The sequence below is a fragment of the Cucumis sativus genome, chromosome 2, assembly GCF_000004075.3.
Source record: "Cucumis sativus cultivar 9930 chromosome 2, Cucumber_9930_V3, whole genome shotgun sequence".
NCBI lineage: Eukaryota > Viridiplantae > Streptophyta > Magnoliopsida > Cucurbitales > Cucurbitaceae > Cucumis > Cucumis sativus.
Window position 1 is genome coordinate 2,592,247 of NC_026656.2, and position 27,023 is coordinate 2,619,269.

Consider the following 27,023-nt stretch of genomic DNA (forward strand, 5'->3'; position numbering starts at 1 on the left):
CTCTTTGCATCTGAACACAGATTGGGTGTTAAATGGACAAAGTAACTGAAATTTATTGGGTGTCAAATTTGTGATAGTTATGTAACAATTGTTACTTAAGGGTCTATATCATATAGATCATTGGATGCTTGGGCATTATTTATGCATTCATTTTTAAATAATAGCTGCATCATTTCTTAACACAACAATTACTGAGTGGAAGATGTTAGATTTTCTGTCAGCAAAATATTAAAAGCTCAACATTGGTTAAACTGAAAAATGGGAATGAACTCAAGCCGATAAAAGGAGCCTATATCTCTAATTTTTAAGTCTTTCGAGTTAGAAACACTCTACCTTCAAAGTGCTAACTTTAGTTAAATTCTTCTTATATATTTTCTAGTTTGAGAGTGAAAATGGTGTGAGTTGTAAAAGATTTTAGAAAATGTGTGAGTTGTAAAAGATTTGAGAGAGTGCTCTTGTAATTGAGATCGGAAGAGATTAATTTCTTATAAGATAGATGTTGAAATGTGAGAGTCACACATTGGAAAAACAAAGAGGACTCACACTTCTTATAAAATAGATGAACTACTCATCTCATTGTCAATTAGTAGTAACTTACATCTCAACCCTAAACCCTAAACCCTAAATGTTTGCCGATGATATTGAATGCAACCTCACACATCTTCTCTTTAAGGATGATATTCTTTTATTTGTTGAAGATAATGATAAATATATAACAAATTTTAAGAATATCATCTTTTTATTTGAAGCGGCATCTGGTCTGAATTTCAATCTATCAAAGTCCACCATATCTCCCTTTAATGTCGACAACTGCAGAACTGATGTTGTGTGTAATCTTTGGGGCCTAAAAAAATAGTACCTTCCAATTCCTTACCTTGGAGTTCCGTTAGGAGGAAAGCCATCTTCAGCATCATTTTGGGAGAATATCTCAGCAAAAATTCATAAGAAATTGAACAACTGGAAATTCTCTTATATCTCAAAAGGGGGGAAAATGACTCTCATTAAATCCACTCTAATCCATTTGCCCACATATCAACTATCGATATTTAAAGCTCCAGTTGGCATCTGTAAAAAAATTGAAAAATATTGGAGAGATTTCTTATGGAAGAACAAAAATGAAGACAAGCTTACCCACCTCCTTAGATGGTCCAAAGTCACTCTTTCTATTGAAAAGGGTGGTCTTGGTATACATAAAATAGCATATACCAACTTTTCCTTCTTATGCAAATGGCTTTGGAGATTCCATACTGAAGCAGATCCCCTCTGGAAAAAAATTATTACTGCTAAATATAATCAGTCCTTCAGTGGAGAGCTGCCTGCATATGGAAAATATAGTTCTTTGAAAGCTCCTTGGAGAAATATTATCAAAGGTGTCGACTGATATAATGCTCAGATCAAATGGACGGTAAACAATGGCGAAAATTTCTCCTTTTGGAAAGGATTTTGGTGTGAAATCAGCCCCATATACAGATATAAACCAAGGTTATTTGCCTTATCTACCATCCAAAATGGCTCCATAAAAGACGTGGAATTGCAACATTTTGGATTGGGACTTCAAACCAAGAAGACCCCTTCGAAATTGTGAACATCAGCAATGGAATGAAATCAAGCAACATCTCAAATCCCCAAATGACAGTAGAACAAATGACAGTAGAGGTATTGACTATCCCACTTGGAAATTGAACATTAATGATAAATTCTCCGTTGCTTCTGTTAAGAAAGTCTTTTCTAGCTTGAACCAAAGAGATGATTTTAATATTGATGATAACACCTTTTCTCAACTTTGGAAAACCAAAATCCCCAAGAAATGTCGTTTTTTCATATGGTCTCTTTTACATTGTTGTATTAACACTGCTGACATTCTTCAGAGAAAAGTTCCAACTCTCAATCTAAGTCCAAATTGGTGTTCTTTATGCAAAAGACACTCATAGGAGATTGATCATATTTTCATTGATCGTCATACTGCCAAAATTCTATGGAACAAGCTTGAAGGACTTATGGGATGATGGAAAATCCAACAGCAGAATGTTGTTTCCTTATGCTCTTTCCTCTGCTCAATAAAACAACGCAACAAAAAGGGTATCATCTTTTTTAATACTATAGCATCCATGTTGTGGGTCTTATGGTTGGAGAGAAATAATCGCATTTTCAAGGATAAGGAAAAATCTACCATTGATCTTTGGGAAGACATCCTTTCTCTCTCGGGGCTGTGGGCTAGCAAATACTCTATGTTTGCAAATTATAGTGCTTCCTCCATCGCTATCAATTTAAATGCTTTTTAACTTTTTGTTGTGGGCTTAGCTCTAGCCCTTTAGCTTTTCCCACTGTCGTTTGGCTTTTGTCCCCTGCTGTAATTGTACTAATTCTTCCTATATTAATGAAAGCAGGGATGATGAGGGTGCTAAGGAGGTGTCCACCTAGTGGAGATGTCCGGATGCACCTACTGACCCAACGTATCTTTTTTTAAAAAAAAACTTATTTCTATTGGATTTTATAAAAAGTTTCAATTGAGACTTCGTTGGATAATAATTTTGTTTTTTTAAATTAATTTTAGTACACATTTTCTTCATCTCCAACCTTTCTTTCTTTGTTATCTATATCTACCTATGATTTAAAAAAACTAAACCAAAATTCACAAACAGACAAAAAAAAAAAAAAACTTTCAAAAAGTTGATTTAGTTTTTAGAATTTAGTTAAAAACACAACCATTTGTAAGACAGGGAGAGAATATAAAGGGTAATTAATTTTCAAAAACCAAAAAAAATAATAATAATAATAATGAAATAGTTATCAAACAAGACCTAAATAAAAAAGCATGTATTTATAATCAAGGGATAATATTGTAATAGACGTAGCAATTTTAAGAACAATATTCAAGTGTATAACAACGTTTTTTGGTACTAAAGGGGTATCCACCTAGTGGAGATGTCCGAGTGTACTTGCTGTCCCATTGTATCTTTTTCAAAAATAAAAGTACCTTGATAGAAACTTGTATATGGTCTATCACTAGTAGATCAGCAACAATATGTTCTATCAATCTCATTGATAAACTATAAAAGTTTATCAATGATAGACGTCTAGCACTGATAGAATTTGCTATATTTATAACTTTTAAAAACAATTGGCTATAAAAGTTAATATTTTGAACTTAATTGTTATATTTACACTCATCTCTACCGTCAATAACATTGTGTGATGACATTGGTTAGGGTGTTGATAGTACCTAATTGGCGATTTACTACTGAAGTAGTGTGTTGTGATTATCATGGAATAGGTATACCTAAATAAGAGGTCCGTTAAATAATGAAAAAGACCAATGAGGAGTAATTGTCATAGGAAATCATAAACGAATCCAACTGTCTTGGTGAATCATCAATTAGAACATCTTCTTGATGGCGACCATTCTTCCTTGAGAATTCAAAACAATTATTTCAATCCATTATATAACAATAAAACATAGGAACTTGATTCCTGTACCACAACTTGGTATCTTGGAATAAAATAAAATACATTAATGTTGTTTTTCCCATACCCCCTAGCAGAATTATAGCATACAAAAGGTTTGTTTTATTGTTTATTCTTAGAAGGCAAGGAAATTTTGTTACAATATTCTCCCAATGCCATCACTGGAAAAATTTCTCTGTATGCTGCATAGTGTAAGGAGCAACTATTGAAGAATGATCCAGTAATTTCCTGCACATATAATGTATATGATCAACATAGTTGAATTTAAGTAAGAAATTCTTAGAAGCTGTTATATATACATACATACATATATATATTGATTACATGTATGTTTTAAAGAAAAAAAAGGGAAAAAAGAAAGGGTTTTTGGTATTGACCTCTTGAGGAAAATCACCATCTTCAGTTTGAGAATTGATCAACACCTTGGCAGCATGATGAATTGGACTGGGGTCTATATTTTCCTGTTAAGTAGAATTAATTCTTGTTATTGAAGTAAATTAAATGAATGAAAAATATTTGACATCAATACCAAAATATTCAAACTATTTATAAAAGATAGAAAAAATATTTAAATTAGTTAAAACGTTTTGAATGATATATTTGAGGGTGTTTTTTTTAAAGCTTAAAATCACTGTTCATTTGATAGAGTGGAAGTACTCAACAATATAGTTATTTTTTTTGATAAAAAAAATTCATTTAAATGGTTAATTATTTTAAGACAATTTGAATTTAAATAAAAATTACTTTAATCTTCTAGTAGAAATAAGTACCTATAATCTAAATATTTGACAATATGGAATTGTTTTCAAAATATAACCAAAGGTCAGATTTTGAATATTTCTGATGAAGTGAATTTTAGCATAACAAAATGAACAAAAATAACATGGAAAAAGTAAAAAGTTAATTCAACTGATTTCGAATAATTTTGATCAAAGTGATTTTGAACAAGAAAAAGTAATTTTATCTTAGTAGTAGTAATTTTATCGAATAATTTTGATCAAAGGTATATATCTCAATTTGCATGGTACATTCAATAATAATAATTAATCATATCAATATTTGATATAATATACAAAAAATAAAAATGCAATACCTTTTTTCTTTTTTTAGGAAACAAGGTGATTAAGGGTAGAAGAAGTTTTTTGAAAAATATATCATGGGTCAGTAAGTGCACCAGAACATCTCCACTAGGTAAACACCTCCTTAGCTGCCATAGATGAAAATAAATTGTATTTTAAATTTTAAGATTAAAAATCTTGGTACAATGAGAACATGAGAATGTCGTTTTTCAGAATTTGCATTATTTGAATCACCAAAATCTAAATTAGTTTGTTAAAAAACCAAAATCCAATTTAGAATTCTAATTCTCTACGTAACAGATGCTTATTTTCTCAATATTTCAATAATCTTGGGAAAAAAAATGCATAAGTTACCAAGAACCATCAGGCAGTTGCATGTGTAGAAGAAATTGAACGGCCTTGTTGATAAAATGGTTGATCTCTTGGCTTCTATGCGATGGGTAATGTTCCCTAAATAAGAGAATGGCCTGTAATGCAGATGAGGTGCACTCTACATACCTGTGAATCATTTACTTAACAACCGTTATATTATATTCAAGGTTTAAATCCTATTTTCGTTTCTTAAACTTTGAATAGTGTCATATCTTGGTCCATTTAAGAGTATTACTTTGATTTGTTTTATTAAGATGTTAACTCTTTAAAAGAAACTGCAGGGACTTGTACTTTTAAGGTCTAGATGTGTTGAGCAAGATAAATATGAAGTAAAAATATTGAACAGTTTTCAAGTATAGGGGAAAATAGGATTTAAGCGTAAAATAAAATGAGAAAATTCTTCACAACATTACAAGGTTAATTGCACTCAACTTTTTGCAGTTTTCTTTGACCACTTTGTAACACTTGTAAAGGAATTTTTCAGAATTACGTGGATCCACGCCATAAATATTCTGTAAATTAATAAATTCATTTGATGGCATTACTACCTAACTACTATAAATTTTTCTGTTTCCAAGAGTGCTAGAAATTTCGTCTCTACTCCATCAAGAGATTCTTCATCTTCACCAAGTAAATCATTCCTAATTCCTAACTTTTCCAACCAACACCCTACTGCAATAACCCACGCTCTTTATTAGGCACTCCATCTGTATAATTTTTATCCATCAACTCATTTACTCACTCAACTACCCAAAAAATGACTTTTGCTTGCTACCTACCACAATCTAGATAATTAAAAATCAAGATGGAACTAACAACGTACTTGTGACCATGGTAGTTCTTACAAATCTTTTTCGATTTCCCTTCCACCTGAATCACTGGATTGGTTGAGGTCCACATTCAAAACCCTGATAGTCACCTCACATACAAGTCTATTTTTCCTTGCAAAAAGACACAAGGAATATTGTCCATGGGTCGAAAAGATAAACAACAAGACATACATTGCTGATAAATCTATAGTGTCGATGACAGAGTTTAAAGTTTTGCATATACTTATTCTAGAATGATACAAGGAAAATGAATGGACATCTTCCCTTTCTAGGATCGCATTCAATGAAGGAAAAGTATCCAATTATTTAACTCAATCACAAGAACTTTAAAGTTGAATATATGTGATTTGGTCGAGGACCATGCTGAGGAGCAATTCTAGACAAAAAAATTTCAAAAAAGCTTAGGAGTAAAAAGATTTTAAAAAACGCGGTTTTGACAACTAGGTGTATTGCAAAAAGATGGGGTAACCCAAGTATATTTAAATAAAAATCATAAAGACAATAAAAAATAAATTTTGCTTTTAAATTAAGAAAGAAAAATGACCATACTGTTCCTCCACGATTAGGCCTTGCATAAATTCCACCGGATTCGGTCACTATCCAAAAAGTAGAATGAGTCAAGTGTTGGCTGCACCCTCCATTTTTCCTCTCCTTGCTTTTACGTTTACCAATGAAGGGCCCAAAATAAAGAAGATGAAAGAATTCCAAAAATGGCATTAAAGCTAATTTACAATTCTACCTAATAATAAACTCATTTTAAAACCTCTTAAATATTTGTCATTTTTTCTACCCAAACCAACAAAATATCTCCCTTTTCTTCATATTCTTACTTATTTTTCAGTCTGAGCACATGTCTTTGAAATTAGAAAATTATCAATTTGAAAAAAAAAATTATCCTCATGTTTGAAAGATGTGATCATATAGTTTGTTTTTTCCTCCATATTCTGCAAAGTAAATTAGAACACAATATTCTAATCAATATGCACCAAACAATCTAAATACCAAAATGCAGCAGTATTGATGTTAAGATTCATTTTGTAAATAATGTATTTGGTCGAAATAGTTACCTAAATCAATTATCTGATTCATTCATTATATCAATTCCCAAACTTCCAACAATATAATGCAAAGATCAATACAATCTGAATTTCCATTGATTATATTCCCAATTCTAAGTATAGCCCTGCAAACAAGACAAACAAGAATTTCAATTTCATACTAATGCATGATAAATTACTTTCTAACCAAACAAACAATCAGGTCCAGTGCTATCATCAGTGTTTAATTAGCTTTTCATGTACTAGGTTTCTGGCAAAGCCCATCGTGTGAGACATCAACACACAATCTGGACCTTGATGAATTGACTAATCAATGAAACCTCCCTTGCATTCTCTTGAGTAATGGAATAAAAAATAATCAAGGCTTAAATATCATGGAGAATTTATTGATGTGCAATTTGATTCTATCATATTTGATAATTCCGCTCCTCCTAAAATTTAGAATAACATTCACCCTTTTGCTTAAGCCTTTCAATTGCATTAACTTTTCAGAGGCTACACAAAGGTTTGTCAAAGACATATGTAGATTGATCAATCTATCACATTTGCTCATTTCAGTTTGAGAGGAGAAAAAAACTGAATTAAACTGAGCCATTTTCTATAAACTTTTAAACTAAGGAATGATCTATCTCTTTGAACTTTTTCATTTACCGATGAAAATTGACTATGATGCATGTAATTGGTTTTGTTCACTTCTTTAGTTGATCTGAATCTCTTTTCAGCAAATAACAATTGATGATGGAATTTAATTAGGAGAACAAGAACGCTTATAAGTTTAGGTAAAATAGTCAAAAATTGAGTTCATATTCTTAACATAAATATCTTTATTTAATTATCAATCCTAAAAATCAGAAATAATTGAACATGCATTCGTTAATAACAATCATTCCATTTCATTAATAAAAAATTCAATACAAGAAACTTTTGTAAGGATTTAAAATCACTAAAAACATGTTTTCAAAATTAAAATTTGAGAGTGGTATAAGTTCCAACTCTCAAACTTGTCTCATTTTCAACCACATCCAATTCTTTTTGTATATTCTCTCATAAAAAAGTTTTGAGGTTTGAAGATTCTGACCTTCCTTGTGGATGAAATGATATCAAGTGTAGTGCACAGAAATATCAATATAATTCCTTATTCCTCAACTTTATTCGAGGAAGAAGAATGTTCAAATTGGCTTTCCTCCAAATTCTGCATCAATAAATTCATTAATTACCAAATAATAAAAATTAATTAGCATATGAAAACGTTAATTAAATATACTAACCTCTTCTCCAAACAAATTTGAAATTCTAGTATCGATGTTGTCGTCCCAATATTCTCTGATGATGACATTCATATCAGTTTCCACCACCATTTCTATGGATTCTTTTGGGTGATGCCACGTATCATCATCATCATCATTCTTTAAATAAATATTTTCATATTTTAAAGGAGGTGTGCTTACAATTCCAAGCGAAAAGACCTTCAATTCAGTACACTTGTTAATGTGTACTTGTTTCAAACATGGAAATTGAATGATGCATCTTCCACAATGAAAACTTGTTAGGTTGGAACAAGAAGAAATGATTAAATGTTGTAGGTTGTTGAATACAATAATTTCATCATTTCCATCTTCTTCAGATGATCCTCCCTCAATTACACTACTCATCCTTTTGCATTCTTCTATTCTCAATTCTTCAAGTTGCACGAGCGTTGTAGCTACCGATGAACTCAACAAATGGCTTAGTCCATCACACTTTTCCACTTCAAGAATTCTCAAGTTTGTAAAAGATGACACCGATGATGACACTAAACTACTCAATCCACCACATTTTGAAATGAATAAAAAGGTCAGATCTCGTAGAAGTGAATCATTATTCTTTTGTGAGCATTCACCCCACAAATGCCTAAGCTTGGATAGTTTAGATAGAGTCAATTCTCGTAAAACCATATAGCTTGGAATCAGTATGTTGCTGGGGAAAATTTCTTCAATGAACATTCCTTTCAATTCAAACTTCTCAAGTTGGTTTAAGACTTGAACAATTTCCATTGGCAAATGAGTTGAGTTATACTCAACAAAACCATATAGCTTCAATTCTTTAAGATTGGAAAACAACTTAGAACCATCTCTCAACTGTAGAACCTCAACCTGACCAATTACTAATTTGTGAATTAAGATTCTAAATATATATATCATGTTAAATAATGAATTTGAGCATGTTTTTTTTTTCTTTAGATTTCTTGTAAAGATTACATATTTCGAACTATTTACACCCTTCATAGAAAAATTAAATTTAGTGGCTTTTGTACTTTAGTGATTTTTTCTAATAAAGTATAAATAGTTTTTTTTTTTTTTTCTCTTTTTTGAAAAAACGACCACCTTTTAATTATCTAATTAAAATGGTCTTTTATTATTAACTAAATAATATTTTTGTCCAAGCATCTTTTATTCCAAACATCTATAAGACTTTTTATTCCACACATTTGTAAATTTGTAATAACAGTATTAATTAGTTAATGTCCAAATAATATTTTCTATTAACTATAATAGTATTCTACTACTACTAGTAGTACTCTTTATTATTCTAATACATCTGTTATTCTCGACAAGTGTAAAAATTCAAACCAAATGACTTTCAGATTCTAGAAAGTCAAAACAAAACCAATAAATACAGATAAAATGTATATTCTAATTAACAACAAGCAGTATATTATAAATTGAATACATATCCTCTTTAAAGTAGAACAAATAATAATTCAAAAATATTTTTGAAGTTGTCTAAAAACACAATTATCCTAATTGAAAAAAAAGAAACAAATCATACTGTTATACTAATAGCTTTTAGTTTAAGAGCTATATTGCTTATTCTTTTTTCACATAAATAATTATAGCCCATAATAACAATATTTTTCCTTGGATTTTGAGAACAAACATGTAAACAAGATAAATAAGTGATTTAACAAATTATTTGGACATATTGAGTGACAACAATTTGTTTTCTATAGAACTCATAGACACAAATGTACAACCTATTTATAGATTATGTTCAACTAATTAAGGTCATGATAACAATTTATTTTCTGAAATATTGAATAAACATGATGTGTTGTAGAATATATACTTACCTTAGAAGAAGAAGTCTCCAATTGCTTTGGTTCCAATAACATACTATGATCTGCTGACTTAACTTCCTTCCCAAGAGCCACTGTCAATTGCCTAATACCCATTTTCAGTCTTACAAGTTGCTTGAAAGTTTTGATTGACAAAAAATATTCTCCTTTAAGTTTTGAACATTTTTCAATGGACAAACTTCTTATACTTTCAAAAGTCACGAGCCTTTCAAAATTTGGATTCTTACTCCATAGGTACTCAAGGTTTGGAAGATTATATAATTCCAACTCTATCAAATTATTTGGTAGCACGATAGCATTTGTTTTTGTTTTTGTAACACTAATCGGCTCTTGCACTTCGAATATCCCCTCCAATAATTCACAATTTTTAATCCTTAATGTATTAAGGCATGTAAGCATGTTTATAATATTTGGATGAAATAATACGTCCTGAAGATTGTTGCATGAATAAATCTCTACTTCCTCGAGTTTGGAAAAGGAATTAGGAATGAGTACATTATTACTCCATATCATCCTCAAATTCTCTGCACCATCAATTCTCAATGTCTCCAAATTAGGAAGTGATTCCTACAAATTTACATATACATGAAAATTCAGTTGGGGCGACATAACCATCATTATCAATACAATGAATTAACAACATAATCAGCATTGTTTGAAGAGAGATGATCAGTTATATTGTAAATTCTAGCAGTGTATAGAAATTTTTATTTTAAATTTCTGCATTGAAAAAAAAAAAAGAAGAAGAATGTTTTCTGAAAAGAAAAGAAAAGAAAAGTCATTCAGAGGAACAATAAAAAGAAAAAAAGATTGGATGTGTGTAGATGTACATATACAGAAAGAAGTGTGTTGGAATTTATGAGTTCACCTGTTCACTGAAAAATGAATCACCAATGCGATTGTGAATTGTGGTTGTTTCAGGGTTTTCGGAATTATCACGGCTTAATTGACCAAATGTCTCAATTTTAGAGTAAAACTTTTGTAGTCGTGGTAAATCCTTTAGAAATAAAGACTTCAAATGAGTAAACTCAATCTGGTTGGTTGTCTCCTCATTTCCATCTTCTTCAGCTGATCCTCCCTCAATTACACTACTCATCATTTTGCATTCTCTTAAAGTCAATTCTTCAAGTTGCACAAGGGTTGTAGCCACCAAAGGATTCAACAAATAGGTTAGTCTATCACACTTATCCACTTTAAGAACTGTCAAGTTTGTAAAGGATACTGATGACGAAACTAAGGAACTCAACCCACCACATTCTGAAATTCTTATTACATTCAAATCTTGTAGAATTGGAAAAGCATTCTTTTGTGAACATTCACTCCACAAATGCCTAAGCTTGGGTAGTTTAGATAGAAACCAACTACGCACTGAATTCTTAGATCTTGCATAGTACTGTTTTTTCATTGGAATCAATATATTGCTGGGGAAAACTTCTTCAATATACGCTCCTTCCAATTCAAAGTGCTCAAGTTGGTATAAGATTTGTACAATTTCCACTGGCAAATGAGTTGAGTTATCCTCAACAAAACCATATAACGTCAATTCTTTAAGATTAGGAAACAACTCAGAACCATCTCCCGTAAGTAGAACCTCAACCTGACGAATATATATTATGTTAAATAATAAAGTTGAGAATGTATTTATTTTTTTCTAGATTTCCTGTAAAGATTACATATTTGGAACTAAAATTATTAAGTATTGTCCACCGCAAAGGATAACAATTTCATGTCATGAACTGAGCGAGCAAATAACAATTATATTAAATAACTTCTTCAAATTAATTCACCAAAATTAATATAATTGTAGATTTTGATCATCCAAATCATTCAAATATTCACTCGATTCAATTTTACAAATAAAAGTTTATTAAATGAATGCAATAACTCATGCACAAAATTATTAATTAATTAGCTAAAAGTATATTTTATATAGAAACATTTTAAAAATAGTAAAATATTGAAATTATTTAGAGTAAATATTTATTAAAATAAATATATTTAAAAAACATTTTTTAAAATAGCAAAATAAGTTAAAATATTTACAAAATTTTGGATATTCTATCAATCATAATCATAGTAAATGACTATCCGTGATAGAATTTGCTAAATTGTAAATATTTTGTAAAATTTGTTATTTTTAAAAATTTTCGTATATTTAATTAGTTAATAAAAATTTGTAAATGGTTTCTTTTTTTTTTAATGTTTTTTTACTATCTATATTGATTCTCCTTAACCAAAAGGGAAGTTTTTAAAAATAACAAATTCTACCACTAATAATCATCGATATGTTATAGTAATAGAAAATTATTATTGTTATAATCCAAAATTTTGTTATAGGTTGTAAATATTTTAATTTATTTTACTATTTTTAAAAATATCTCTAAATAAAACATATTTAATTAGTTAATAGAGATTAGTTTAATTAATTTGCAAACAATTCAATATTTATAATTGATTACTTACTATCAATAATATAATTAAAAAACTATCAAGTCAAATGAGATTAACATGCATATCATATATATTTGATACATTGCCTATAAAAATATATTTATTTGAATGAAAATTAAAATTAATTTAACTTGAAGTGACAAAAATTAAATAATTATTAGAATTGATTGTAATAAGTTAATAATCATACACTTATTTTATTTATTCATATGTTAAATTAAGGTCTATATATCAAACATAACATGGTTTTTTATCACAGTCTATGATATTTTTATATTAGTAAATTAAATTTTTTTCATTCGAAATAATTTCTTTTGAAATAATTGAACAATATATCTTGAAACTTTTTATCTTACTTCACAAGATTTTTCCTAGGATTTTGAGGAGCTACCTAATAAACAAGAAATAACGAAGTGATTTAACAAATTCTGTGAAATATCAAATAAACATGATGGGTTGTGTAGTTGGAAATTATTATTACCTTAGAAGAAGTCTCCAATTGCTTTGATTTCACCATATTATGATCGGTTGACTTTTGATTCTCAATAACCTCCATCAATTGTTTAATATCCATTGTTAGTCTTTCAAGTTGCTTGAGAATTTTGACTGAATATTCTCTTCTAAGTCTTGGACATTCATCAATGGCCAAACCTTTTATATTTACAAAACTCAGAAGCTCACAAGGATTTTTGCTCCATACGTACTCAAGGTTGGGAAGATTATATAATTTCAACTCTCTCAAGTTTTTGAGCACAATAAGACTTGTATCTGTAATACTTGACTCTTGCACTTCAAATATACCTTCCAACAGCTTACAACAATTAATCCTTAAGACTTTAAGGCATGTAAGAATGCTCATCACATTTGAAGGAAATAATACTTTGTGAAGATTGTTGCATGAAGCAATCTCTACTTCCTCCAGTTTGGAAAAGGAATTAGGAAAGTGTACATTATTGCACCATATCATCGTCAAATTCTCTGCACACTTAATTCCCAATTTCTCCAAATTAGGAAGTGATACCTACAATTTTGCATACTTTGAAAACTCAGTTTAAGATAACGTAATTGACCATCATCACAACTGATGCTAACAACATATAATAATGTTTATAGTCCTTAAAAATTAACATAACAAATTGTGTAAAATGGTTATTTCAAACGATCGAGCTTCCTTGGATAGGAAAAAATCTTTTTATTAATAATGGATGAAACAAGAAAGTCATCTCTTTGTTGAGTGAAGAACCTTCTTAAACAAAGAAGAATAGAATCTGATCTCTGATACATTACTGAACCACAAAAGCTAGAAGGAAGAACTTGTGTGGGAGGAACAATAAAAAGAACAGGAAGGTAATTTAATTTTTTACATGTATTATATAGAGACATAGAAAAGTGTGTTGATGGAATTTACCTCTTCATTGAAAAACGATTCACCAATGTCAACGGTATTGCTGATTGAGTTATCCTGACTTAATTGTCCAAATTTCTCAATTTTGGAGCAAAATTTTTGAAGTTGTGGTACATACGTTAGAAATAAATACTTTAAATGAGTAAACTCAATGTGGTTGGTTGCTTCCTCGTTTTCCATCACAATCATCACTTCCATCTTCTCACAATAATGAATAGCAATCTCCTCAAGACTCAGAATGTCATCCAATATGCAGTTGAAAAAGAGCTTTTCTAATTTATTGCACTTCGTTACGACTACACTTTTCAACTTGCTAAAAAGAGATTCTCTATGATACCCATGAATTATATTCTTCAAATTCTCTAACTCTTCCAGATATAGGTACTCCAATTTGGGTAAGCATTTTCGCAAAGGATTGTTCTTTTCATGGATAAAATGTTGAAATTCTAAATTATCAGAAATGTATAAATACTTCAAATGTAAGAATTCATTTGCATCGTGGAGAACCTTTGAACAAATTGATCCTTTCAAATGGACTTCTTCTGACCTCTTTAACAAAGTTTTTATCCAATCATCCAAGCACCTTTCTGATTCCATCTTGATTCTAAAGAAATTGGTCTTATTATCAATATGTCTTTTTTGTCTCTGACAACCAATAGTAATGTGAAAATTTTCAAGATTCAACTCCCCAGCTAAAAACAAGTGTTTTGGCATAATCTCATCATCTTGAATGGTTAAATTTAAAGCATAAAGGTGTGGCAAGTACCTTAGCTCAGAAAGACTAGCATTTTTCCTTCCTTCGTACCATTCTTCCCCTTCCCAACTATCGAAAGTTTCTAGATGTAATTCTTCCAGTTTTGTCAATTTTGAAAGAATATTGGGTGGAATTACCTCAAGCTCATCACAAAAAGATAAATTTAACACTTTTAACTGCGTCAATTTGCTAAAGGTCATAGGAATTTCAACGATGTTAGATTTACTAAAATCAAGAATTTCAACCTTTTTTAATTCACCAATCATATCTATGCTCCCTAATTCACAGTCATGTAATCTTAATAATCTAAGGTTTGCAAATGAGTAAAGAGCTTGTGGCGATAAGGATATTTTCACCCTTTCTATTACCAAACCTTTGAGCTCCTTCATTTCTTTATAGAAAGTTTCTACCACTGACACAACATGTCTATTATATATAGATGGTGATGGTCCAAATAACACGAACAATTGAACTTTAGGTAGCATTAACTTTGAGAAATCAGGTGAATCCAATTCTTGAATAATTAAGAACACTACAGTATGGTTACCCGACAATTTCTCTTCTTTCCATTCTTCATTCGATCTTTTCACATAGCTCAATGTACGTATGTGATCATTCTGAGATGCTATTAGTATGGCTACATCACGAACCATATCATGTATTTTCACATAATTGTTCCCATACTCAGAATATTGTTGAAGCAAGGAAGAAGATATAAGATCGTCAACCAATTTTTTAATCCTTCGTCGTCCTTTTACCACAGTATCAACACCACGTAAGAAACCCATGCTCATAGCATATATGTGCAACTTTTCCACATCAATGTTAAAATCTTCTGGAAACATGCTACATAACAAGAATAGTAACTTCACCTCTTCATATCCCAAGTAATCGTAACTCAGTTTTAGTGACAAATACACTTTCTTGTCCATTTCTCCAATGTTTGCCATACCCACATCAACACTTTTAAGTTGATCTAAGGCATCATTCCAAATGTCGGAAGGTTTATTTAGTAATGCCTTAGCAACAGTAGTAATAGCAATAGGCAAACCTGCACATTCTCTCATAATTTGAATGGCTATAGGCTTCAAATCAGTTGCTTCAACAATTTCACCCGCCATTGCCTTAAATAAATTCCAGGACTCATCTTCTCCTAAAACTTTTATCTCAAAAATTTTATTGGCGCCCATATCATTTGAGATCAATTGTTTATTCCTAGAGGTAAACAAGATCTTGCATATTCCTTTATGATCTTCAACACTTGGAATTCCTATTGTTTCCAAATCAATATACTCCCAGACATCATCCAACACGACTAGGATACTTCTCTCCGCCTTCAACCACCTTCGTAGAAAAGTAGCCCTTCCTTCTATTGTTTCTTGTTCGAATTTTAAACCTATCTTGTCAGCTAGTTGTCCTTGAATCCTTTTAAAATCTGGTGTTTGGCTAATCGTGGATGTTACCACCTTATCAAAAGACTTCTTACTCTCCTCAATTTTTCTTACAATTTCTTTCACTAGCATTGTTTTGCCAACACCCCCCATCCCATACACTCCAATCTTATGGACATTATCATCAGAGAGTGCATCCATGATTTGTTCCACTGTTGACTTTCTAGAGCCAAAGTCAAGAAAGTCAGGTGCTTTTGGCAGTGGACTCTCAACCAATGAGATACGACCTTTAAAGGATACCATATCAAAACTTTCTCCCTGATTTTTCATCTCAAGAACCTCATCTGCCATTTTGCTTGCTTTTCTACTTGCCTTGTGTCTTTGGACCAAATTGGTGGAACACAATCTACCATGCCTACCTTCATGGGCTAGTATCTTCTCAGATTTTCTAACAAGGCGATCAACCTTTTCCAACCATTTCTCAACTGCAGGTTTTATGTCTTCTGCATTTCTTCTTGCAATAAAAACCTTGTCTTCCACAGATCCTTTTGTATCTGTCAGCTTTTCTACTTGACTCTTGAGTTTTTGAAAGTTGGAATGAATGAAACATACATAACAAAGTTGACGTCCAACAGGTTTAACAGTGTATTCACAAATTTTTGCAATTATTGAAATAGGAATACTTTCCATTGCCTCTAACTTGATCTTCAAAAGGATCAAAACCTACAAAAAAAAGATTTAAGAGCTAAAAACCCACAACGAATGAACCATAATTTTGAAGCTTTGGCCTAACATAATAGTAGACGTGAGAACACATACAGATCACCAAGTAAAAACTTATTACCCAAAACAAAAAAAATCTACACAGACAATTCAGTTTATAAGTACTGAAATGGAAAATGTAAATATAAATATATTGCATAAGTGGTGACAGAGATGAAATATGTGACCTGATGGAAGAAATAAGTTGATCTTGATCTGGACAAGGGAAAAATGAAGAAGATAATAATGAGAAGACCAAAGTTATTAGTGGAGGAATTTGATGGAAGAAAATAGTGATGGACAAAATTCTTTGTTCTTTATGTTAATGTGTAAACTGTAGTGGGCAATAATGTATGAGACAAATATATATTTTATAATCCTTAGTGGGTAATAAATAATGTTTGAATTTTATAAGTACTAAAATATATTATTATGGAAGAATATTATTATAACATATATTTATATAGTTATTTTAAAAGTGGATTTGATAGATTTTATTAATAATTTGATTTACCAAAGAATAAAGAAGGTTAAAAATTATGGAAAAGCACTTTAATTCTATTATTGCATAGTAAAGGAAGCCAAACAATAAAAAGTAGGCGATGACCAAATTAAACAAAGAAGGGGAATACTTTTGGGTCAATGGGAAAAGGATATATATGGATGGAATGCCTTCAAAATCTCTCAATAATTGAGTAAGAAAACAATAATGTTTCTCTCACTATTTTAAGTCAATTTCATATCGACTGCTAAGGTCTATCAAATAACCACAACTTTTTTTTTTTTTCTAATTTTTTTTATTATTTTACTCAAAATAATAGATCGTAACTTTTTAAAATTAGTTTTGGTGGTTAAATGTTCATGTCTTTTTTAGAGGAAGGCTAAGGTTAGTAAACTAACCATTTTTTTATTTTTAGCCATTTGGAGAAGCTTTTTTTAGCTACAAATAATCTCTCTTCTTCATCTATGTTAGTATTATTTTGAAAGGAAAGTCTTCATTAAAAAAAAGACAAACAAAACAAAAGTTCTACGACATATATCCATCACAAAAGAAAAATCCTACTAAGTTAGTTGAAAGTATATGGTCAAGTTTAGGTCCCAATGATCTACATTTGAACAAAAAAAAAAAGACTAATGTCAAGAGTATGAAACTTCGGACATCGAATTTATTAATAAGTCAAGAGATTACAAAGAGCTAGAGAGAAGTCCAAAAGCTCTTAGTGTAGAAGAGCAGAGAAGTTGAGAGCTAACCAATTAGAAGTGTAATCTTTGAATAGGTGATGGCTACTACACCACATACCTATATAGTTACAGCAGTCTTCTCAAAGGTTAAGTAAGTTATTTTGCTTATTAGCAAACATTCTTCTATTTCTTTCAGTCCATATGCACCAAGGATAGCTACCGTTGCATTATTTAGAATAATAATTTTTCTCCCGTTCGAAGTATTCAAATGGGAAAAGGACCACACGACTGATTTTAAATCGTTGAACAATTGATGATACCCAGCTTGAATCTGTAAGGTGTCCCAAAAAAAGTTAGTCGTTCTATAGTTTACAAGTAAATGATGATCACTTGTTTCGTAATGAGAGTGGCACATAACAGACCAGTTTGGATTTAAGCAGGTTTTTGTCAATCTTATTTGAAGGACCTCCATAGTATTGATACTTTCATAAAGGATGGACCAAAGGAAGAATTTGCATTTCTTTGGGATAGACGGTTTCCAAAGTATTTTGAAAATCTGCAGGGTCAACTCCATTATTCCCATTAAGAGGGAAAAATTGGATAACCTTTTTTACAGAAGTCGTGGTGAATACCTTGTTGTTTTCCAGCTTCCAAGTAGGATTTCTCATACTTTTTTCTTCCTTCATATGAGGAAGCTCTAAAGAGATATGATTCCAGAGGAAAACTTCTCTATCATTTAGAGGCCTACGCGGCTTTAAATTCCAGTTCTTAGCTTATCCAAGGAAATCTACATCTCTTTTACAGAATTGTTTTTGGCTTGAGAGAGAGCGTAAAGTCTCGGGAAGGCAATGGCTAGAGGACCATTTGTACTCCACTTGTTATGCCAGAAAGAAACCATTTCTCTATTATTTTATTTTCCAGGAGATGTTTGTTTCAAACCAATCAAGGTCTTTTACGATGCTCCTCCATGGGGCTTTGGCAGTACTGAACTTGCCCAATGTTGGGATTTGTCTCGGAAGTGATTCTTTGTATTTAGTTGATACGATTTTCCTCCAAAGAGCGTTTGACTCGTTATGAAATCTCCATAGCCATCTAGAAAGTAGGAAAAAATTTGTGTACTGAAAGCTTCACCCCAAGCCCTCCTTTGGCTTTTGGAGTAGTAATTTTAGCCCAGCTAATTATATGGGAACCTTTTGTCAAGTTGGACCCTTTCCACAGTAAGTTTCTCCAATACATTTCAATTTTTTTGTAGGCAACAGTTGAAGCTTGGAATACAAACAGCAGGTACGTCGGCAGGCAATATAAAGTGGAGTTAATCAGAGTGAGTTTTCCATCTTTCGAAAGTTGGTTCCAGTCATTGAGCTTCTTGTTGATTTTGTTATCCCCAAAAAGAGACTAACTTTGGGTTGCCTCCAAGTGGGACTCCAAGATAAAGAATCATTAAGTGTTGGATAGGAATTCCACATGGTAGCAACCTCACTTGCACGTTCTTCTGAAATGTTTATGGAACAGATAGTGGACTTTAATTACTTTATGTTTAGACCCGAAACTTTTGCAAAGATGATTAAAACCATATTCAAATTTTCTAAAGACACATCATTGTCTTCAACAAAGAGAAGGATACCATCCGCAAGAAGAATACGAGTTAAGCCACAATTGTTGTTGATATCGAGTTATTATATTTTCCCGTTAAGCTACAATGATCTACACTTTAAAGAAAGAGTTTAGTGTTTTAGATTTCAACATTTTCATATTTATTTTTCCTCTTGATTTTAGTTATTGTTTTTTTATTTTACTATTTTCCTTTCTCTAACATTTATTTCTTTACTATATTTTCAGCTTCTCTTTTATATATAATTATGCATATTTGCTTCATATTTTGCGGTTTATCCATTTTATTATTATTATTATTATTTCTTTTCTTTAGTAATGTATTCTTAAATTTTATCTTTATATATCTGTCTTTAATTTCTTTATAATTGGTATTTTTTTATTTAAAGAGAATAGTAAAATAACAAATTTGATAAAATATTAACCAGCTATAGCAAAATTAGATTCTACCAATAACAAGCATTTGATAGACATTGATATGCTTCTATCAATGTATTGATAGACAGTGAAAGAAGTCTATCAATTTCTATCATTGATAGAATCCAAAACATTACATTTTATAGCTTGTAAATATTTTAATTTATTTTGCTATTTTAAAAACTGTTCCTTCTTGTTTCTCCATTTTTCTTCTCTTACAATTATTTCTTTATTATCTTACTTTTACAATTTTCTCTTTTATAATAAATTTATTTGTTTATATGTACATTGTTTCCTATCTTGTTTATTTTTTTTTTTTTTTACTTATTATTTGTTCTTACTTTCTTCTATCTTATTCTAGTAAACTTTTTTTTCTATTTTATTTTATCTTACTTATAGATTATTATTTATTACATTTCATATGCTTATTTAAATATTTGTGTTTGTTTTATACTTGATTTAATATATTCTTGCCAATAGTTTGTTTAATTTTATTTCTTAATATTTTCAATTAATTTTGTTTAGAAAAAATCGAACGAAGAAATCAAGAAAATTTGGGAGTCCAATTTCCTAGAATTTTTTAGCTGAGAAAATTGATTCTTTGGGAGTTCCAGATTGATCTCCAATATGTTTTTATTAAAACGTCAATATGGCTATTTTATATTTGCTTAATATATTATGATGCTTAATTCTTTACTCTTATTTTAGGTTAATTTTCATAAATATAACAAATCGATAAAATATTTACGGCTCATGAAACAAAACAAAAAAGCTCATGAAGCTGGCCATTTTTTAAAAATATTTCAAGTTTGTCATTTCTTTTTTCGATTTTTTTCTTTTGTCTTTTTCTCTTCTTATTCTGCAAATTTTCTTTTTTTTAAAAAAAAATTGTTGTTTTGTTCAAGTTCATTTACATTTTAGAAATTAATTAAAAATTAAATATCTTATTAATTCTAATTAACAATACAAATTTAAAGACTTGAAAGTTGAAAAGTTTTTTTAATTTGTTTTTGTACTATATAAAAAGCTTCCTTGAATTTTTTTTTTCTACCAAACATTGTTATTGAGAAATTTGGATCCATCCTATGGAGTGTGTAATGGGACAAGATTGACATATCGATCATTTAGTAAAAGTATTATATATGCTGAAATAACAGACAAATGACAATGAAAAACCATTCAAATTTAAGAGAAAAATGTTGGGATTTATGACTTAAAACTCGTACATTGTAAATATAATAATCCATTGATCGTTATTAATAAAGTGTTATTATTGTTTATTTCAATAAATGTTATTGATTATATTTTTAGTTTTCTTTTAATAACCCAAATCCAATAAACTAACATCCTAAGTTGTTTTGATGAGTCTTGAACAGTAGGTAGAGACATACAAGGATCAATGTTCGAGATCAGCTTTAAAAGTATATAGTGTAAGGCTAAGGTTGGATACCTTATTCTAGTAACTCTATGGATACGACTCACTTTGTATTTGACACAAACACAATGATCCAACACATTCGTGTAGGTGACATGCAAGTGAGGGTATCCTATGCAATGAGTTTGCATAAGACCGGGCCATAAAATAGTAACCACTAGATGTAACTTCGTTAACTAGTCGAGTTTATATTTTATTAGGATGACTTAGGTAACTTAGTCTTAATCTTGAGTGTATTATGAACTCTTGTTTGCGAGAGATTGTCTTTTGATTTGTACGGGTGAGATCAGTGGCCAGATCGCCGACTCAATATGCTTATCATTTTGGAGAGAGAACCGAGTGGAGAGCTGAAAACATAATCACATAAGATGTAATTTACTTCTTTCCTACTGTAGGGTAACTAGATGAATGTTTCCTTAAATGGTGTCTCCGAGACTTGAACAAAAAGTTCTTCCCTCTCTATGACACGAGAAGGATTTTTGTTTATTGGTTGGACCATAAACAAGTTGTTAATTAGCTAGAGAAGCACTGGTATTTAAGGAATAGAGGTAACCTAGGGGTAAAATGATAATTTGATCAAGCTGGTGTTATGAACACACTTGAAGGACTAATTTACTGTTATTGGTCTATATATGTGACACAAAAATATATCTACACTGAAAAGAGTTCAACTATGAGTCTTTAGTGGAGTGTATACACAGTTAACAAATATTGATTAATGTGGTTAATGAGTTTAGCCAATTAATATCATATCGTTATAGCTTCTGATCAGGAAGTTCATTAAGTCCCCTTTCTAGCTTGTAAATGGAAACAAGATTTATTTATATTGGCTGTAATTTGAATGTTCACATTTACTTTGTAAATTAGTATAATGTATAGTGATACATTATAATACAAAATTTAATTAAATTTAATTTTGGATATGATTTAAAATTAATTTATGAGAGATAAAATATTTGAATGAGTTCAAATATTAATTTAATATAAATTAAATTCATATTAAAACTACTGTTCATCAGATAAATTTTTATTTGAATATGATTCAAATTTAATTTAAGTTAGATATAATATATTTAATTTAATCACTAACTAATTGGAGAATTAATTAATAGTTTAGTTTTATTTAATAAATTTGATTTTAATTAAATTAATAAAATATTAGAGAGATATTCATTAAATAATATTTAAATAAAATATTAATTATATATGATTTAATTAATTGACTAATTGTTAATTAATTAGTCGACTTAAATTTTCTAATAATTTAATATTTTTTAAATAAATAGAATTCTACGATTCTCTCCTACTCCATGAAGGAAAGAAAGTTATAATATGTAGAAGAAAACTAGTTTTTCTTAATCAATCAATATAACTAATGATTTTGCTTTTGTGCAAAATAATTTCTCTCTAAAACTTTTTTCATCTCAATTAGTTCCCACAAACCAATCTCATTCTAAAGGATAGAAAAGTCTTTGACGAGTGCTGTTCTCAAATTTAAAGATTTAGTAGATTCAGATATGTCAAACTACGTAAGTTTTTCTTTCTCTAATCTATACTTTATTAAAATATGCTTAATAAGAAAATAAGTTTCTTAATTATTTTTGGCAATGTACATGTATTTTGGGATTTCCAAATTATTTTTGCCAATTTACTATCAAAGGCTTTAATCCCTTCAAAAACAATTTCTCATTTGTTTATGTTTTGCAATGACAATTAACAAAACACAAGGATAAACAATTCCTATTGTTGGAATATATCTTCTTGCAATGAAAATGTATTTTCTCATGGACAACTTTATGTTGCACTATCTAGAGGAATTTCAAGGATCAAGACAAAAAAAGTTTGAATCAAGTCCATAGGTGACAATACGTTATCTTCAAATTGAATATTATTGTTAAAGACATGATTTTTTTATATATATGCAAGTCTTACATTTAAATTCTTATATTCTAATCTAATTATTGTAAATCCTTCTCATGTACATTTAATTCTATTACTTTTTGAAGTTCGTGCTTTTAAATTTGGCACAACCTAAACATATACATACCATGTTTACTATGATCTAAAGCTACACATTGTATGTGTCATGCATGTGTCTTTTACTAGTTTTTTAAAAGATCATATTTTTTACTTATTTAATTTTCTTTTTAAGTCTCTTTTGCTTAACGGTGACAACTCCTATTTTCTTTTAAAACTAACTCTTTTGAGGACGTCGACCGCTATGTGTTGTCTCGGACAAATGGCAACATATATTATTATCAGAGATCTTTTAAAAAAATATAACAAAACAGTAAAATATTTACACAATATATAGAACAATTTTGAAAACTGAAAAAGACAAAGCCCACATTGGAAAATTTAAAAAATGCTCGTGATTAATTGGCATCCAGTGCGCGTAATAAATTTGGAAAAAAATTGTTTAGATTTAGTTATCATAATCTAAATGATCAAATCTAAGCTAAATCTAAACGATTATTTAATTTAATCATTTAAATTTGGTATGCGCTCATTTAGATTTGGCACACGATCATTTAATTTAATCATTTAAATTTGGGTAGCCAAATCTACCTGATTTTTCTTCAAGATTTTTTTGTACACAGTCGTGTTTAGATTTAACAAAATATTGTTTAGATTTGATTGTTTAAATTAGAGTACCAAATCTCAATGATTTGTTTCAAGATTTTTTGGTACACAATCGTTTAGATTTGACTATTTTTTTATACATGATCATTTACATTTTGCAATGTAATACCTTGACAATTTTTTTCACGATCTTAAAAAATCAAATAACAGTTCGAAAAAAAAAAAAGACGATCTTGAACCAATTAACAATTTTAAAAAAATTACAGAAGAAGACAATGAGAAGGAAAAGAAAAAAAATTACAGAAGAAGAGAAAAAGACGATGAGAAGGAAAAGAAAAATTGCATAAAAGAGAATATGAAAAAGAATGGCAAATGAAATTATTTTTAGAAAATTGTAAAAGAGAAAAAAATGATGGAAAGAAAAAAAATATGGCAACATAAGAAAAGAAAAAAGATGTAGAAGAGAAAAAAAGACGATAAGGAAGGAGAAACCTGAAATTAAAAAAAATGGTTAATTCCACAAGTTTTTTCGTGTCGTAAATATTTTGTTCATTGGTTATATTTATGAAAGTTAACTTTATTATTATAACTATTATTATTTTCCTTTTCTTAAAATAAAATCTCCCTCTCTTCTCACCAAAAACACATCCAAAATTTTCTAAAATTCTTAATAAAATAAGATAATTTAGATTGAAAAAATACTTCAAAATTTTAGGTATGATAGTGATAATAACAAAAAGGTAATTAAATGGGTATCTCTAATTAGAATTGAAAAAATAAAAAGTGGTAATAAGAAAAACTATCTTTTGGCCCACCATGATATAAAGAAAGAAAGAAAGGAAGGAAGGAAGAAAGAAAGGAAGAAAGAAAGAAAGAAAGGATGGATAAAGTAATACAAGAAAAAAGGAAAGCATAATCATTCATTCCACTGAAGAGTAAAAGTTGAGGAGTAGCCAAAAATGATTTGAGTAAAAGGTTTTAATATATAGTAAAATGAACCAAAAGTATTTATAAATATAATAAAAATTTGCTTTAATTACGAGTGATATACTATCATAGACTACTATTTAAGTTTGAAAAAGTTAGTAGACTATGATAGACTATTATCGATCAAAACAAACATAGTAGTGTATCACGATCTATATTTTCTAATATATACATTTTCTTTTTTGAAAAATGATACATTGAGTTAATAGGTGCACTCGAACATCTCTACTAGGTGGACACTCTCTTAGTACCCTCATCATCCCGCTTCATTAATAGATAGAAAGAAATACACGAGAAGCAAAAGATCAACCCAAACAAAATACAAAGGGCCTTATTCAAAAATAGTTCTAAAATCTGGTGTTTGGTTGATCGTGGATATTACCACCTCATCAAAAGACTTCTTACTCTCTGCAATTTTGTTTAAAATTTCTTTCACTAGCATTGTTTTGCCAACACCCCCCATCCCGTGCACTCCAATACTTGTGGACATTATCATCAGAGAGTGCATCCATGATTTGTTTCACAGTCAACTTTCTTGAGTCAAAATCAAGAAAGTCAGGTGCTTTTGGCAGTGAACAATCAACGATTGGATACCGTATCAAAACTTTCCCCCTCGTTTTTCATCTCAAGAATCTCATGTGTCATTTTGCTTGCTTTTCTACTTAACTTGTGTCGTTGGACCAAATTGGTGGAACACAGTCTACCATGTCCACTTTCATTGGCTAATATCTCGTCAGATTCTCGAATAAAGTCATCAACCTTTTTCAGCCATTCCTCAACAGTAGGTTTTATGTCTTCAGCATTTCTTCTTGCAGTTTGGATCTTGTGTTGCACAGATAATTCTCTTGTAATCTTCAGCTTTTCTACTTGAGTCTTGAGTTTTTGAAAGTTGGAACGAATGAATAATACATAACCAAGTTGACGTCCAACAGGCTCAATAGTGCATTCAGCAAATTTTGCAAGGAGCGAAGTAAGGATGTCCATTATGCCTTATTCTTGGTCTTGAAAAATATCAAAACCTACAAAAATACTTCAACAGCTAAAAACTCATAACGAAGGAACCATAATAATTTTGAAGCTTTTGCCTGACAGAAAAATAGAAGTGAACACACACAGATCACCAAGTAAAACTATCCAATTTTTTTTAAAAAAAAAAATACAAAACATATTAAATAATTAGTTAGAGAAATTCAGTCATTCAAATTTAGTTCTTTTGTTATTTCTTTCTTCCCTCCTCTCTCCTATGTTATTTTGTTGAACTAATTGTAACAAATTAATTTTCTTCTCTCCTCTCTCCTATGTATAAATACCTTTGATTGGTATTTCAATAATGTGAGAAAGTCTTTTATCAGTTTTTTCCTTTTCTTTGATAAAACATATTCAGGTTAATATAAGTACAGAAATGAGATGGAAAATGTAAAAAGAAATATATTGAATAGGTGGTGAGGGATGAAATACTTGACCTGATTGAAGAAACAAGATGATCTTGATATGGAGATGAGATATTGCAGAGAAAAATGAAGAAGAAGATAAGAATGAGAAGACCAAAGTTATTGGTTGAAGAGTCGATAGAAGAAATTGAAGTAGTGATGTGTAGAAAAATGTTTTATTTTAAGGGGTGAGTGGTATTATTCTCATCTTCTTCCCCTTGGGTCTTCTAATAGGAGAAAAGAGGTGGGGAGAAAGATAGAGGCAGCCGACAGTCATAAAGCATACAAACAGGGAGAGAGACGCGGCATTCAACGGTGAGCTTCAAACGGCGTTCCACGGAGCGTTCACGTCGGCGTTTCCACATACCGACGATGAACTCCGAACGGCGGTTACCCAGTTGACGGCATTGAGTTCAGTTGACTCTGTTTGCGGCAGTGGTGCTCCGGCGGCGCATTAGCGTTGGGTTCTAGTGGCGGTTCGAGCATTTTTGAGGTATAGGATTAGATGTTAATAATGGTCATTAGACATTAGACATTAGATGTTAATAATGTGTTTTCTCATTAAAAACTACTAAATCAGTAATTCAACATTGCTTCACCAAATACATGTCAGTTTGTTGACTTAATTAAGAACTACTAGGTGCCATTACCAACTAACAAAGAAGGAAAAAAAAAGAAAAAAAAGTGGCCTCAGCT

General features: G+C 30.1%; 1 protein-coding gene across 10 annotated transcripts; it reads right to left on the minus strand.

Annotated features, from left to right (window-relative positions):
• Positions 1-3,343: 3,343 nt before the first annotated feature.
• Positions 3,344-17,010, minus strand: LOC101216156. 10 transcript variants are annotated; one of them, XM_031881448.1, is made up of 14 exons: positions 16,871-17,010; positions 13,779-16,643; positions 12,852-13,391; positions 10,788-11,516; positions 9,914-10,486; positions 8,073-8,936; positions 7,883-7,996; positions 6,814-6,929; positions 6,296-6,401; positions 5,740-5,848; positions 4,899-5,042; positions 4,559-4,672; positions 3,843-3,926; positions 3,344-3,693 (listed from the first exon to the last, which is right to left on the minus strand). In XM_031881448.1, exons 2-7 carry the CDS (start codon positions 16,608-16,610, stop codon positions 7,940-7,942), a joined length of 5,595 nt encoding a protein of 1,864 aa, XP_031737308.1. In that variant the 5' UTR covers positions 16,611-16,643; positions 16,871-17,010; the 3' UTR covers positions 3,344-3,693; positions 3,843-3,926; positions 4,559-4,672; positions 4,899-5,042; positions 5,740-5,848; positions 6,296-6,401; positions 6,814-6,929; positions 7,883-7,939. The 10 variants fall into 10 exon arrangements, with proteins under 10 accessions (XP_031737308.1, XP_031737307.1, XP_031737312.1 ...); XM_031881447.1 differs by having other exon boundaries at positions 5,740-5,857; XM_031881452.1 differs by lacking the exon at positions 6,814-6,929.
• Between the last annotated feature and the right edge of the window lie 10,013 nt (positions 17,011-27,023).